The 17,274-nt window shown below is 43.2% G+C and overlaps 1 protein-coding gene across 4 annotated transcripts in view; it reads left to right on the forward strand.

Annotated features, from left to right (window-relative positions):
* Positions 1 to 17,274, forward strand: part of LHPP (phospholysine phosphohistidine inorganic pyrophosphate phosphatase) — a 168,362-nt gene that overhangs the window by 13,627 nt on the left and 137,461 nt on the right. For all 4 annotated transcript variants that reach the window (XR_004001364.1, XR_004001365.1, XM_030570643.1 and 1 more), the window contains exon 2: positions 11,231 to 11,418. Coding sequence is in view for 2 of the 4 variants with exons in the window: in XM_030570643.1 (XP_030426503.1) it covers positions 11,231 to 11,418 (188 nt within the window). In the remaining 2 variants the exon portion in view is untranslated. The remainder of the gene's footprint in view (positions 1 to 11,230; positions 11,419 to 17,274) is intronic.

Below are 17,274 nucleotides of genomic sequence, written 5' to 3' on the forward strand. Positions count from 1 at the left end.
GAGTTGATGCAAGTTTGCAGGGCCATTAATCGCATCCTGCTAAGAAGAACCGTGACTCTGGGGAACGCGCAGGACATTGTGGATGGCTTTGCACAAATGAGTTTCCCTAACTGTGGAGGGGCGATAGATGGGACGCATATTTCTATTCTGTCACCACCCCACCTGGCATCAGAGTATGTTAATCGCAAGGGGTATTTCTCTGTGGTTCTCCAAGCGCTTGTGGATCACCATGGGTGTTTCACTGACATTTACTCAGGATGGCCTGGAAAGGTGCATGATGCACGCATCTTTCGGAACAGTGCCCTGTTCAGGAAGCTGCAGGCAGGGACTTTTTTCCCAGACCACAAGATCACAGTAGGGGACATCGAAATGCCCATTGTGATCCTTGGAGACCCTGCTTACCCCTTAATGCCATGGCTTATGAAACCGTATACAGGGAAGCTTGACAGGAGCAAGGACTGGTTCAACTACAGGCTGAGCCGTTGCAGAATGACTGTGGAGTGTGCTTTCAGCCGTTTAAAGGGATGCTGGAGGTGTCTTTATGGGAAGCTAGACTTGGGGGAAAGCAGCATCCCCACTGTTCTATCCGTGTGCTGTACCCTCCATAATATTTGTGAAGGGAAGGGTGAAACATTCAGTGAGGAATGGACCTCCGAGGTTCGACACCTAGAGGCTGAATTTGCACAGCCAGAGAGCAGGGCTACTAGAGAGGCCCAGCACAGGGCTTCAAGGATTAGGGATGCCTTAAGGGAGCAATTTGAGGCTGAAAGCCAACAGTAATGTTTGGTGCCTTGCACGGGTGTGAAGTGCAGTGGTTACAATGATTTGCTGTGCCTGTTTTTCCCTTGGGGTACAGTATTTCTCACTTTCTGCAATAATAAAAAATGTTTTAAAAGCCAAGAAATCATTTATTCAAAATGCAGTACATAAAAGGGCAGGGGGTAGGGTGGTAGACTGTACATTCAGAGGTTTGAATATGTCCTGCCTAGATTGCTGTGCAATGCCTGCTGCACTTCAGGATTAATATGCTGCATGGTGATGGGGGTTGAGTGCTTAGGGTAAGTTTTGTAGTTCTCAGGGCTGGTTGGTGAACGTACAGGTGTTGGGGGCAGCTGGTGGTGGTAAGAACCAGGCTGCTGGAGAAAGGTATTTTGAGCAAACACTGGGGCATAAGGGAGAGAGCTTTGGGGGAGGTGGGGGGGTTTAGCACGGTACTGATCTGCCTGCATGGCTACGAGAGACTGCATACAGTCCATTTGGCGCGCCAGGAGGCTTATCAGCTGCTTTGTGCTTTTCTTCGTAGCCAATTCCTTTCTCCTGCTTTGTGTTTCCCTCCACTCATGCATTTTCTCTCTCCAGTCCTGCAGCCTCTGATTCATAACTGCTTTCACCAAATCTTTTTTGCTTTTCCTTGGTTTACGCCTCAAGTTCTGTAATTTTTCAGCAGGCTGTGATAGGGCTGGAGGATTCAAGGACACTTAAAAAAACAGAAATAGAAACATTTAATACAGAGGCTGCATTGTTTATTATCACAGTGAAGGAGTTTGTAGACTATTTGTAGCATCATTTATACATAGCAAACATAGCACAGAGAGGCCACAGCAGTGAAGACATGGTGAGTAATGGGGTGAGTGTTTCTACCGCGACTCACCTGGGAAGGGGAGCTGCTTGAGTCAGGGCTCACTGGGGTTTCTGTGCATTGGGAAAAGCAGAGAGCAGCTGGGGGGGACCTGCACTGAACAGTATCCCTACATTTTCAACAGGATTTTCTACTACCAGATATATCACTGCTGCTTGTTACCTGGGAAGAGCGGGAGGGTCTTCTACAGCAATGTGGATTCCGCCCTGGTCCCTATGCAGCTTGCCTGTATGCAGCAATGGTCCCCCCACCCCTCGCGGCACAGTGGCTCGGACGAGGACAAGGACCGGGACAAGGACCGCGGTGGCTCTCCTTATAAACTTGCGCAAGCGCATTGCCCACGCTCTGGCTGAAACTTTTGAAGAGATTACTGAGGCCGATTACCGAAATGTGATAGACCAAATCAATGGGCTATTCCACATCTAGCCATGCATGCATGCAGCCATAACTCCCCCCCCCCCAAACATTTCCATCCTTAAAATAAAAACTGCTTACCAGGAACCCGCTCCTCTGCTTCTTCTTCACCAACAAGTTCCAGCTGCTGCGACTGGCTAGCTTCCTCCTGGCTTGAGAAGAGCTCCTGGCTGCATGCCTCCTGGGACTCCGGGGTGTCTCCCTCCACCCCAGTAGCCTCACTCTCGGCTTCCTCTACACCCTCCCCCACTTCTCCCTGCTCTGAAGTCTCCATTGTGGTCCTCGGATTGGCAGTGGGGTCACACCCAAGTATGGCATCCAGCTCCTTGTAAAAACAGCAGGTCGTGGGGGCAGCTCCTGAGCGGCGGTTTCCCTCACAGGCTTTGCAATAGGCACTCCGCAGCTCCTTTACTTTAACCCTGCCCTGCAACACATCCCGTTCATGGCCCCTTTGCAGCATGGACTTTTGATATCTGGCCATAGGTATCATAATTCCTACGGCTGGAGCGCAGCTGTGACTGCACAGCTTCCTCACCCCAAACACTGATGAGGTCCTGCAGCTCGGAAGTGTTCCATGCTGGGGCTCGTTTGGGGCGTGGAGGCATGGTCACTGATTGATTGATTGTACCCCACACTTGGCTGAGCAAACAGGAAGGGGATTTTTTAAATTCCTGGGGCATTTAAAGGGCGGGTCACCTGGGCCCAGGGCAGTGGAGTGCGAAACGATGAGCAGAGTGGCTGAAAAGGTATGCTGGGATACCTCCTAATACCCTGGAGACCAATAAAAGCGCTTTTGGTGGCCACACTTGATGACCAGCGCTGCATCACCAGCGCTGGAATCACTACACTCCAAGCAGGCCAGGTGTACAGCCAGTGCTGCAGCCAGGGAGTTGCAGTGCTGGCTGTGCTTTGCAAGTATGGACACAGAGTGAGTTGCAGCGCTGTAACCCCATCACCAGCGCTGCAACTCTCCAGTGTAGCCAAGCCCTATATCCTCTGCAGATGCTCACTCACAGAGCTTTCTACTGCTGCCTTCCTGTTTATAATATGTTATCTTTATAAGGGGAGCTCTGCTGTTAAATTTGGTGGAGTCCCCCTTCTACTTCTCATATTGCTGTCAATCCACTACTGGTTACTTAATTTCTACTTCTGAAACCAAAGTGCTCATCTCTTAATGTTTCTTATCTTTCAAGTGGAATTTGTTTCTGTGCTCAGGCAAATTGATTATTCTGCCTGTCCATAGCAGAACTTCATTAAAGTTGCACTTTCGCAAACCGCACTCCCATGCTGAAGATGGATTTTTAACTTTGCAATATATTCAGGGACTGGCAAATGAGATTCTACAGTTGTGCCAAGTGTATTGCCAGCATGGGTGCTGTTATGCTGCTCACAAATATGAGTAGGGGAGCACTACATCACCTAGTATTCAGTGATGTCCTAACTGGCTGCAGGTTCTGATGTGTCTAGTGTCAGCACTCACCAGGCCTCAATCCACACTTGGCTTTCCCCACCATTAGTGCTGTTTAACAAGGTTCTTATGTGTATTTGTTTGCTGCAATACCCTGATTATTTTCATTGCTTTGTCAGATAGTGGCTAAAACAACAAAATGCAGTGGGATTTCCTGTCACTTGTGTAGACTAAAGCAGTTCTACCCTATTAGTTGTGTTGTTTTAAAACTCTTTTTTCACTTTTCTTAAAACCAACTAAGTCTCTCCTCCCTTTGACTAATATTGTTCACATTCATTTTATTGGTTTATAAGACCTTTTTATTTTACTTTGCCTTGCCATCTGAGATGTATATCTTGAATCCTATTCCCCGTGTACATATTACATTTTTCCTTCTTATCTTGCGGCAAAATAAGCTTCCAGTGAACTCAGAGTTATGGCAGGAATTAATTTGCCCCGGAAATCTAAATTCCGCTCTCATCCTTTCTGTTTTGAGAGTGCTCTCTGTTGGTTGGTATGTAAATATCTAGCTAACAGGTGAGATGCCAGCAGGTGGCACTCAAGAATATGTAGTGTAGTCCTTGGGTTTTGTGGAACCGATACACTCCTTGCATTCACTGCAAATGGCTTATTTCTGGACTTCTTAGCACTTAAAACTGCCATTCTTCTGATCAGAGACAACACATTCATATACTTGCAATCTTCTGTAAGCCTAGAAGCAAGAGTTTCATTGCCTTTTTGCATACACTTCATCACGCATGTTGCTTTATATATGATGACGTAATGTGTTATAACATTAGTGCTATGAAAGTGGTCCAAAATGCTAAAAACAGCCTGGCAGCTAGTTTAAATGTGTTCCAAAGTTTTCAGTCATTCTTAAAGAGGGAATTGTACTTGATTGGACAAAAAATCTGAGCCCGTCCAGAGGAAAATAACCCAGGTGTTACCTACCCAGAGTCGTAGAGCTGATGCAGCATATTCATGAAGATAAAGTGCAGCGTGTGTTGAATAAATTTATTTCATTGCTTGATCGCAGGTAGTTGTCTAATATTCATTTTTCCTCTTGTCTCTGAGACAGTCTTTAGATCGTTGGCCAGTTACTGCCACTTTTTATGTCAATCACACACTGACCATACAAGGGTTAAACACTCCAAAACACATAAGTGCTTTGCAGGATATATTTTTTTATATAATGAGTGGCCAGTTCCAGTTCTGGAAATCTTGTGTAATTAGTACCTATCCAAGTCCTGTTGAACTTGTTCTCAGGAAAACACTGCACACAAGATTGTTAGCTTATCTGTGACTGAATTTTCTGGTTGGGTTCTCCTGTCATCCAATTCATCAACATAGGCTGCTGCCAAATGAGGTAAATGTGGTTTTCAGGTGCTGTGTTTGAAATAGCATGAGTTGTGACAGAGACCAGTGAAGGATGGGATGTCCAGAGTTTTGCCTCGTGACATGTCTCTAACTTGTGAACATGTATCTTTTCTTTATCCTGCCTTTTGCAGAAGAGTGTGAACTTAGAAAGGAATGACAGTTTTGACTCCAGATCCCTCGCTTTTTTTCCTGAGGGTGTCACAACCGTTATGTGATCTAAAAGTACATTTTTTTGTGTTTTATATGCCCAAAGTCTAACCAAGAAAAGGTTGGCAAGGGCAGTTGGTTAAATCTGCACAAGGTCAGTCAGGATGTCTAATAATTGTCCTAACACTTTACCTGTTATGGAACAATAATGAGAGTTTTTTCATTATTTTCGGGTGAGTGAACCTGGCAGATGCTGACAGCCAGCAGATGTGTAAAGTTCGAGGTGATTTGTAAGGGACCAGCTCATCTGACGCACAGTAATTGCATTGTGGGACATTGTCACTCAGAGTCTTGTCCTGTTCTGTCAGAATGAGGTAAAGGTCAGTTCAAAGAACTGGTGTAGTATAAGAGACAGCTCTCAACTGAAATTAAAAAACTGATTTTCATATGTCCTATACACACACATTCACTATACAAGCAAAGTCAGGAATGTGCCCCGATGTATGATTTAGGGATTAGCTGGATGAGACTGCGATGAATTTTTGTAGTTTTAGGCAGGTTAAAAATTCTTCCTACTGTAAGTATTAAAGGAAAGTCATCCAGCCTCCACCTGTTGGTCTTTAGTTCTTTACTAACCTATCCATTTTTAGTTTCTTGACATGGAGATTTCTTTTGTGACCCGATTCTTTATTTCACAATGTTGATTACATTAAAGTCAACTCTTCCTCCTGTCTGTTGCCTTCCATTTAAGTATAAACAATATTGGCAAAATTAAGTATGCAGCCTAGAGCTGTGCAAACTCGTATTTCATTTCCAGATTGCTTTGAAAGGGCCTTGAGAAATGTTTTTGCATCAGAAATAGGTTATACAGATTTGCTGTCTTTGAGCTTCCAAGAGATGAGAACCCAGTTTTTCCCTGTTAAAATTTCACTCTGAACTCACAAGCAAAGTTTGAGTTCCAGGAGTTCCTACACAGTGTTAATCGGAAGCAGAAGAGGGACTAGAGACCATATTGGAAAATGTAATGTGATTTGGCTTCTGTGACAAGGGAACTACTCACACTCAAAAATCACAAGTGAAAAGCAGGTTTAGAATGTCCATAGATACCTGGCAAGTGCAAAAATCTTCACAAAGCTGCTCAGACAGTTCTTGGGTACAAAATAATTGTTAATGATCCACTTGGTTGTGTACACAGCTTGAACTCAAATCATGGTTGATTTATAATAATTTTAGAGTTTGAATCAAATATTTGTCACAGCAGCGTTACATTTGACATTGCTGGAGCCCTGATCATTTCATTATTCACATTCTAGTTATTTATTATTTGTATTACTGCAGTGCCTCAGAGCCCTAGTTGTGGACCATTGTGCTAAGTGCTATACAAACAGAACAAAAAGATTGTACCTGCCCTAAGGAGCTTATTAGCTATGTATCAAACAAAAGACAGCCAATGGCTATAGACCAGTGGTGCCCAAACTTTTCCTGTCACAAGACCCCTCCTTACCAGTCATGGAATCTGTCCTCTCCATTACTGTACAGTTGGCTCAGCAGAGGAGCTTGGGCTGAACGTGGAGCTGGGGGCAGAACTGGGGATGAGGGAGAACTGGGGCTAGAGGCAGAGCTGGCCTGGGGGTTGAGAGAGAATGAGGGCAGGGCTGGGCTGGGGGTGGAGCAGGGGGCAGAGTGGAGCTGTGACTGGGGCCAGAGCTGAGCTGGGGCAGAGTAGGGGGCTGAATGGAGCTGTGACGGGCTGGGCAGGGGATGGAGCAGAGCTGAGGCAGCACAGGGGGCAGAGTGGAGCTGGGTGGCACTTCCTGCCCCCCATGGGGGCTGGTCCGGCTCCCGCCACATACCCCCTGAACATTCCTCCATGTCCCCCTATGGGGACGTGCCCCACAGTTTGGGGAATCACTGCTCTAGACAAATGGGGGAGTACCAGTCTTCACTGGAGCTGGTAGTTGCTACTGTAATACAAATAATCATAAATCTATAGTTCCACTACACCTGTGGCAGAAGTGTGCGGTTGTATTTTTAATTTTGATAAGAGGAGGGCTAGTATGTTTATACCCGCAGGAAATTTTATGAATGGATTATTCTTTAGCTGATAAAGTTGGATTCTTTTCTAACAAATTTTGTTGCAAATAATTTGATCTTTTATCCTCCTTGCTACTGTCTCTCCAATACCCCCACAGACTTGCTAGCACTAGAGATCACTGTTAACTTGTCCTGTAGCAGATTCTAAGAACTTTTGACCATTGATAGCTGAACCAATTTAATGACACAGGATTTCTCATTTCCCTTTGCAATTCAGGGGTAATGGCTTCAAATATAGTAAGTATTGACTTACTTTGCATGGCATCTTATGTTCAATAAATGCAATTGTTCAGTCTCTGTTTTGTAACACTTCCAGGGGTGAAATCCTGACCCCGTTGAGGTGAATAGGAGTTTTGACTTCAGGGGACCAGGATTTCACCCTATGTGTGGAATGACTGTAGAGTCAAGTCCTTTGACAGTTACAAAGTTCACAGCTGTGTAAGGGTAATAGGTAATGGCACAATAGTCTGTCAAAGAGCAATGACTTGTAGGCCCAGTACACATGCACTAAGATGAACATTGAAATATCCCTCCTAATATGTTCGAAAATACGCACCTACCATGACTAAACTGCTTAGTACCAGGAATTTGATCCAGGCCAGAGTGCTCAGTACTAGGGCAGGTCAAAAATTTTCCATCAAAACTGTTCTGCAAGGTTTTATACAACCTAAATTATTTTGTAAAATGTGTCTTCTGTCAGTGGAAAATGTCAGCGTTTCATTGAAAAACCAAATACCCCTAAATTGCAAAGTTTTTGATTTTCAGCTGAAATCTGAAAAATGTCTGAAAACCAAAACATTTCTATTCAGTTTTGATATAGTCTGGCCAGGAAGCTTAGCCTGTAGAAGAGAATGTGTAGACATGAGGTACCCAAACTACAACTCTCATGAGGTGCCCTGGCAGCATTTCCAAATCCAAATGTTCAGTGTTTGATTTTTTTCACCAAACATTTTTGAAGAACTATTTTTTCTATTTTTCAGACACATTTTCCACAGGAAAAAAAAAATTCTGACCAACTCTACTCAATACTCTGCAGAGCTGAGCCCATATTAACTAGTTACTTACTTCTGTTGACATAAACACTAAGAGTGATTGGTACAACCTCAGTTGTTATTTACCACGAAAGACAATGAATATTGATGGTCATCAAAATATGAGGTTGTTATCAGCATTGTTAAATATTTCTGAATGTCTCCAGTATGGTCATGAGTTTCAGAAGTGTAAGTGTTTTTATTTCTAACATTCTAAAGAGGAGACGAGTTAGAAAAATCCAGGAAAAAAACCCTATTATTCACTTCCAGTGAGCTGAATAATAATTTTTGCTGCGTATACATTAACCTATCAAGTTGCAGTCATTTGCAATAAAATTTGATTGTTTAACATTGTTCTAGAACTATTTTATTGACCTCTGAGGAAATAAACAGTAATTTTTTATTCTTCACATGGTTGTTTCAGCCAGTCATGAGTCATGATTTTTTTCCAAGGATGGAACAATACAATTTACATTTAAATTAAATTGTTTTAACTGTAAAACACTCCCTAAAGTTTTGTTGTGTATATATAAAACATACTGCACCTGAAATCATGTTTTGAATAACAGATGTGAAATACTGTCATCTAACTGTCACACCAATTGTTCATTGTTCTGAGAAGGTCACATCATAATTCATTAACAATAATTATTCCCTGGATACACCCTGCACTTCTTCACTCAATTGCTTCATTAACTTGCGAGTTAATCTCACATTCACTGCTCTAATCAATGAAGATATATTTATAATGTATAAGTGAATGCTATTAGTTACAATATATTAACTGCCTAATTTAAAATAGAAAAGCTATCTTTGTGAAGGGCAATTAACCACTAAGTGTAATTGATAATTCACATACCTATGATTAGGAAAGACAAATAATAAGAAAGAAATGAATCACCTGTGTTATTGAAGAAGACAATGCCAGACAGTGTAAATGTGTAGAGGGGTGCCCTACATTAGGATCAGATTTCTAAGAATTCTTTCTGATGGAAGATTCTTCACCAAATATATTGTATTGAACTAGTTTTGCTATTTACACCATGCTACTATGAACTTCACTGGGGAAAGAATCCACACATTTTGTCATCTTGAGAGGAGAAGCAGAGCAGATCTTTCCTTACAGAAAACTATTGTTGCTTCTTACAACATTTTAATAAGAATTTATAAAATTAGTTCCAAACTTTCAAACACTGGTGGTTAGGCATCTAAATCCATATTAACTTCAGTCTTTTTGGCCAAGATTTTTTAAATCAACTAGTGATGAGATGTGGCTCCATTTCTCAGTGCCTTACAAGGGCCTGATTTTCAGAAAGTCCTTAGTGCTTGTCCTCTGAGAATAGGCCTTTTTGTGGCATTTCAGGTTGAGCAACGAAAACTTGAGGTACCCGTAATCACTAAATTGCTTTTGGAAAATCTTGGCCTTTATGTCATGGCACAGGATAGAATCATGAAATAATTGTCAATATGACTGTAATTAAGCATAATAACAGAACCTAGCTTTGATATTGCACCTGTCATCTGTAGATCTCGGAGTGCTATGCAAACAAAGGTACCATCATCCCTGTTTTACACAGGGGGAAACCTTGCAGAAGATCCCACAGCAGTGAGCCAGGAATAGAACTTTTGTTTCTTGCCTCCCAGTTCAGCACTCTAACCACTGTTAGTTCAGCACTACTTCCCCTTTCTCTAGGGAGCCAGACCTGCTTTACAAACATTGATTAAACCGGTCAATATTTCTGTGAGATAGTCAAGTATTATCATTTATCACCATTTCATGGATGGGTATATTGAAGCACATGGAGATGACAACCACCATTTTCAAGTTTGAGTGCCTAAAATAAATCCATATAAAGGTACCTAACAAACAGAGCCCTGTTTTTCAGAGTTGCTCAGCACCCAGACTCCCAATGAAGTCAACAAACAACAGCACAGATTTTTTTGGGGGGGAAGAGATTAAATTGTGGCTGCTACAGCACTCATGCACATGTTGATATGAGCACCGCTCTTGCAGCATGAGGAACTGGCCTGGCTATACTTTGTGACTATGCAAGTGCAAAATATTATTGTTTTACTATATAACAGGATAACTCTCCTGGGCTATAATTCAGTAGTCATATAATAGGGTCAATCATTGGAACAGAAGTTCAGTAAGTGGGCAGGTGCAAATCTGAGTTAAAATGCTACTACATGATGATATCATGCTAACCTTTGTCATTATGGCTATATAATGCCCTCAGTTAATAAGTGTAACTCTCTGGACCAAAGGCTGAAAGATACAGAGCTAGATTTACCTCTTCTGCCACACAGAGGGAAAGTGCACTTGAAAGGGTGATTCACCCCCTGGGGAATGGCCAGCATTGCTTGCAGTTCTATTTTATGGCCGTGGCTCTGCTGGTGTAGGTTGTCTATGAGCTGAGCTGAATAAATATGATTCTAGTGTGCCTTGGCCAGACACTTACCTTTTTGTGCTGACCACTTTCTTGACTGGGTCAGTAGGCTCCAGGCCTCATGTGCTGCTTGGACTCCCCGGTGGGTGGGCTGTCCATCATAAGGGGTACACAGCCTTAAGGTAGCTCAGTGGAAGCTGAAAGTAGACCGCAGGTTTAAATGCTAGATATTACCCTAGATTTACAAGTGCAACAGGAAAGTAACGTCCTGTGATCCACAGTCATAGCTGGCCCTGGGATGGTATCTTTACAAGGTTTGCAAACTGTCACTAAGTGCAGTAAGTGGGGGGAACTGGGTACTCATAAAGAGGGGGACTACTCCACTCTAGCACCTGGTCTTTTCATGTGTGTTATAATTCTTAGTTCGATTCTGAGCTCCTTGTGGCAGGGCCTTGTCTTCTGATGTGCTTGTAAAGTGCTGTTACTTTTGTTGCACAGGTGTAAAGATCTAGGAGTATTATTATTTACTTTTAAGTAAATAATAATACTCCTAGATCTTTACACCTGTCCTTAAAATGTATGTCTCCCTTTCCTTCCCACTCTGGTTATACATGGGTTTTGAAAATGGTCCCACTTTCTCTCCCTACACCTTACCTGTCTGATTAACATCTCCACTCATTTTACACAACAGGATCAAAGCGTCTGGCCTGAAGTTACGGTTCTGTACCAATGAAACCCAGGCCACTCGAGGCAAGTTTGTGGCGAAGCTCCAGCGCTTGGGGTTCAACATTTTGGTGAATGAAGTCACTGCCCCAGCACCTGCAGCCTGTCGCATTCTGAAGGAGCGAAACCTGAGGCCACACCTCCTCATACATGATGGTGGGACAACACTTCAGTAGACTTTGAGACTAATACAGATTAGCAGCTCAGCATGCAGTGGATTGACAGCCAGTTTGGATCAGGAGAGATGTCACTTTTACTGAGAAAATTGTGAGGATAAGAACGTCTGGTTGATGTTTTCCTGTCAGGAAAAGCTCTTTAATTCCACTTTCTCCAGTAATGTAGCTGTAGTAAATGTCAGTGATGGGGCCAGATTCAGTTCTCATTTACCCTGATGCCACCCAGTAGATCTGTAAGCAGGTGGAATGACTTAGTTTCAGCAGAAAAGCACAGCCCTCAAGGCCTTGTCTTTAAGGCACAATGTTTATAACAAGCAGTAGAACAGAGGCAAATAGAGTGAAGAAAAACCTCACCATCCTGGGTTTGCAGTCACATCTTCCCAGTGGTAGTCTCCCCCTTCTGTCTCCCAAGCAGCCTTTATCTGAGCAAAGGGAGAGGGAGGCTGAGCTGCATGAATCCCTTATTCATCAGGGATCAGACACTGTGGTGTCCTTGCACCCTGTCACAGGTCCATTGAAATGGTACATAGATCTGCTGGAAGATGGCGAAATTGCATACCGAGTGAGTCTCTGCAATTCCATTCTGCTGGAGATCTTCTGGGGCCCTGTCTACAGAAGCTGAATTTCATCTTTATAGTGTATTATGGGCAAAATTCTTCAGTTGCATAGATACTTCTCCCATTGAATTCAACGGAAGATGCACCTGTGTGCCTGGGCTAACCAGACTTTGTGTATAGGTGCCCACAGGTAAGAGGGCACTGTGTGCTGATTTACTAGCCCTCTGGAGTAGCTGTGCAGGCAGTGGAATGGGGAATGATGGAGCCTTGGCTCTGACTCCCCAAAATGCCACCAGTGCCACTGACCATACATAGTGGAGTTTCATAATTTGCTCCTGATGTGGGCCAACAGAAGTTTACTGCACAGTGCCTCCTGGAGCTACTCCTGGGATGGGGCAATATATGCACCACCTTACTCAAGGATGTGCCAGAAGGCACAGTGTAGCCCTGATTTTGCAAAACAGCTGCATAAGCAGGCCCTACGTCCCTACTTGGCTGTCCCTGGTGAGCTCATGTTGTGTTCCTATGGAGCAAAACTGGGATTTCATAAAACAGAGAGATCAGTTTATCAGGACTGCAAAAGTTAGCTCTTTCTTGGGAGGATAGGGAATAAAATCCCAGGGCCTTTGAAAATTAAAATACAAGAGCTTATGGTCTCAGCCTACTCTTTTCATTTTTTTTTGTTAGAAATGACAGGAATGAATGAATGATGTGTGATTTATTAAAATAATATGCTCAGTTTCTGTCGGTGTCAATATCGATAAGCTGACTGTGTTTAAGAGACAGCAGATTCTTCTGTGTGTGAAAATCAAAATGGCATCTGATAGGATGTTTTGATTATTAATAGAGACTGGCCGGAAGCTGGAATCAATGGAGGGTTTTCTGGAGGAAAATAGAAGGAGCAGAATTTCACTCCTCACCTCCCAGGCAGCAGGAAAGCAGCATAACTGAGGAAACCTTTATTAAAACACCCATCTCTAGATTCCCTGTCCTGTGCATTCTCTCCTACAAGTAGCTGTAGGAGAGAATGCAGGCAGAAGCCCAGCAGCAGAGTGTGGGCTATCCTGTTTATTGAACTCAGTTTAGCATGTGTAATTACCTGCCCTGTGGGTGGGTGGTGTATGTGTGCATTCGGTGCCAGGAGCTCCTGGCCCTCAGTGACCGCATATGGGCTTTGGAGGCCAGGGTGGCAGAACTGGAGGAACTAAGGGAGGCAGAGAGGCATGTTTATGAGGCTTTCCGGGACACTGTAGAATTGTCCCACCTCCTGTCAGATAGCCCCTGGGCTATTAAGGAGGATGAAAGGCTCAGAGAAAGAGAGCAGTCAACAGGAACAGAGGGAAACCTTCCCATAGTTGAGACCCTCTTTCCAGATGATGTTGGGGTATCCTCTTGCACTGAGGTTACCTCTCGGGGAGGGAACTCCAGTCATTAGGAAAAGGCAGTTGTTAGTAATGGGAGATTCATTCATTAGAAACATAGATAGCTGGGTTTGTGATAACCGGGAGAACCAGATGGTGTCTTGCCTGCCTGGTGCGAAGGTCGTGGATTTCTCGAGGCATCTAGATAGACTTATATGTAGTGCTGGGGAGGAGCCCTTGGCCGTGGTACATGTAGGTAACAGTGGCATAGGGAAGGTAGGAGAGACATCCTGGAGGGAAAATTAGGCTGCTAGGAAAGAGACTGAAATCCAGGACCTCTATGGTAGCATCCTCAGAAATGCTTCCAGTTCCATGCGCAGGGCCAGGTAGGCAGGCAGATCTTCAGAGTTTCAATGCGTGGATGAGACGATGGTGTAGAGAGGAGGAGTTTAGATTTATTAAGAACTGGGGAAACTTTTGAGATAGGGGGAACCTAAACAGGAGAGATGGGGTTCACCTAAACCAAAGTGGAACCAGACTGCTGGCACTTAACATTAAAAAGGTTGCAGAGCAGTTTTTAAACTAAGAGATGGGGGAAAACCAACTGCTGCAGAGGAACACGTGGATCGGACAGAGACTTCTCTTAGAGGAGAGTCTATTGATAGAGATTCTCTAGGTTTTAGTCAGTAGGAGAGGGTGGAAGAGGATAAAGTATGGGCCAGATCAGACGAGAAACATTCACATAAAAAAGAATCTGAAAAGGGCAGACAAATAAACAGGGACAAGTTTTTAAAATGCTTGTACACAAATGCTAGAAGTCTAAATAAGAAGATGGGTGAACTAGAGTGCCTTGTGATAAAGGAGGATATTGATATAATAGGCATCACAGAAACCTGGTGGAGTAAGGACAATCAATTGGACACAATCATTCTGGGGTACAAAATATATTGGAAGGACAGAACAGGTCGTGTGGGGGGAAGGGCGGAATGGCACTGTATGTAAAAGAAAATGTAGAATCAAATGAAGTAAAAATCTTAAATGAATCCACATGTTCCATAGAATCTCTATGGATAGTAATTCCATGCTCTAATAAGAATATAACAGTAGGGATCTATTATTGACCACTTGACCAGGACACAGTGATAGTGACAATGAAATGCTAAGGGAGATTAGAGAGGCTATCAAAATAAAGAACTCAGTAATAGTGGGGGATTTCAACTATCCCCATATCAACTGGGTACATGTCACCTCAGGACAAAATGCAGGGACAAAATTTCTTGATACTTTAAATGACTGGGGAGCAGCTGATACAGGAACCCACAAGAGGAGAGGCAATTCTCGATTTAGTCCTAAGTGGAGCACAGAATCTGGTCCAAGAGGTAACTATAACTGAACAGCTTGGAAATAGTGACCATAATATAATAACATTTAACATTCCTGTGGTGGGAAGAACACCTCAACAGCCCAACACTATGGCATTTAATTACAGAAAGGGGATCTATGCAAAAATGAGGAGGTTAGTTAAACAGAAATTAAAAGGTACAGTGACTAGAATGAAATCCCTGCAAGCTGCATGAACACTTTTCAAAGACAACATGATAGAGGCCCAACTTAAATGTATACCCCAAATTAAAAAACACAGTAAAAGAACTAAAAAAGCCACAGTGGCTTAACAACTATGTAAAAGAAGCAGTGAGAGATAAAAAGACATCTTTTAAAAAGTAGAAGTCAAATTCTAGTGAGGTAAATAGAAAGGAGCATAAACACTGCCAAATTAAGTGTAAAAATATAATAAGAAAAGTCAAAAAGGAGTTTGAAGAAAACCTAGCGAAAAACTCAAAAGGTAATAACAAAATGTTTAAGTACATCAGAAGCAGGAAGCCTGCTAAACAACCAGTGGGGACCCTGGATGATCGAGATACAAAAGAAGTGCTTAAAGATGATAAAGTCATTGCGGAGAAACTAAATGAATTCTTTCTTCAGTCTTCACGGCTGAGGATGTTAGGGAGATTCCCAAACCTGAGCCGTCCTTTGTGGGTGACAAATCTGAGGAATTGTCACAGATTGAAGTGTCACTAGAGGAGGTTTTGGAATTAATTGATAAACTTAACAGTAACAAGTCACCGGGACCAGATGGTATTCACCCAAGAGTTCTGAAATAACTCAAATGTGGAATTGGAGAACTATTAACTATGGTTTGTAACCTGTCCTTTAAATCAGCTTCTGTACCCAATGACTGGAAGATAGCTAATGTAACGCCAGTATTTAAAAAGAGCTCCAAAGGGGATCCCGGCATTTACAGACTGGGAAGTCTAATGTCAGTACTAGGGAAATTAGTTGAAACAATAGTAAAGAATAAAATTGTCAGACACATAGAAGAACATAAATTGTTGGGCAAAAGTCAGCATGGTTTCTGTAAAGGAAAATCGTATCATACTAATCTATTAGAGTATCGGGGGTAGCCATGTTAGTCTGGATCTGTAAAAAGCGACAGAGTCCTGTGACCTGGTTAAGTCCTGTGATGGTATCGCTGTTGTAAATATATGGGCAGAGTTGGCATCGAGGTTTGTTGCATGGATTGGTTCCTGAGTTAGAGTTACTGTGGTGCGGTGTGTGGTTGCTGGTGAGAATATGCTTAAGGCTGGCGGGTTGTCTGTGGGCAAGGACTGGCCTGCCTCCCAAGGCCTGTGAAAGGAGGGATCATTGTCCAGGATAGGTTGTAGATCACTGATGATGCGTTGGAGAGGTTTAAGCTGAGGACTGTAGGTGATGGCCAGTGGAGTTCTGTTGGTTTCTTTCTTGGGCTTGTCTTGCAGCAGGAGACTTCTGGGTACACATCTGGCTCTGTTGATTTGTTTCCTTATTTCCTCGTGTGGGTATCGTAGTTTTGAGAATGCTTGATGAAGATCTTGTAGGTGTTGGTCTCTGTCTGAAGGGTTGGAGCAAATGCGGTTATACCTCAGCGCTTGGCTGTAGACTATAGATCATGTGGTGTGTCTGGGATGGAAGCTGGAGGCATGAAGGTAAGCATAGCGGTTGGTGGGTTTTCGGTATAGGGTGGTGTTAACGTGATCATCACTTATTTGTACCGTGGTGTCTAGGAAGTGGACCTCCCATGTAGATTGGCCCAGGATGAGATCGGTGGTGGGGTGGAAGCTGTTGAAGTTGAGGTGGAATTCTTCCAGCATCTCCTTCCCATGGGTCCAGATAATGAAGATGTCATCAATGTTGCATAAGTAGAGAAGGGGCATGAGTGGACGAGAGCTGAGGAAGCGTTGTTCTAGGTCAGCCATCAAAATGTTGGCATAGTGTGGGGCCATGCAGGTGCCCATAGTGGTGCCACTGGTCTGGAGGTATATATTGTCACCAAATTTGAAATAATTGTGTGTGAGGGTAAAGTCACAAAGCTCAGGAACCAGTTGTGCTGTGGCATCATCAGGGATACTGTTCCTGACAGCTTGTATACCCCAGCTTGTCAGGAACAGTATCCCTGATGATGCCACAGCAAAACTGGTTGCTGAGCTCTGGATAGTTCTCTGAAGACATCCACACAGTGTGCAACGACAGTTAAAGAAGCAAACAGGATGTTAGGAATCATTAAAAAAGGCATAGAAAATAAGACTGAGAATATCTTATTGCCCTTATATAAATCCATGGTACGCCCACATCTTGAATACTGTGTACAGATGTGGTCTCCTCATCTCAAAAAAGATATACTGGCATTAGAAAAGGTTAAGAGAAGGGCAACTAAAATGATTAGGGGTTTGGAACCGGTCCCATATGAGAAGAGGTTAAAGAGGCTAGGACTTTTCAACTTGGAAAAGAGGAGATTAAGGGAGGGTATGATAGAGAGATATAAAATCATGAGTGGTGTGGAGAAAGTGAATAAGGAAAAGTTATTTACTTGTTCCCATAATA

Source organism: Gopherus evgoodei, chromosome 7, assembly GCF_007399415.2.
Source record: "Gopherus evgoodei ecotype Sinaloan lineage chromosome 7, rGopEvg1_v1.p, whole genome shotgun sequence".
NCBI classification, from domain to species: Eukaryota; Metazoa; Chordata; order Testudines; family Testudinidae; genus Gopherus; species Gopherus evgoodei.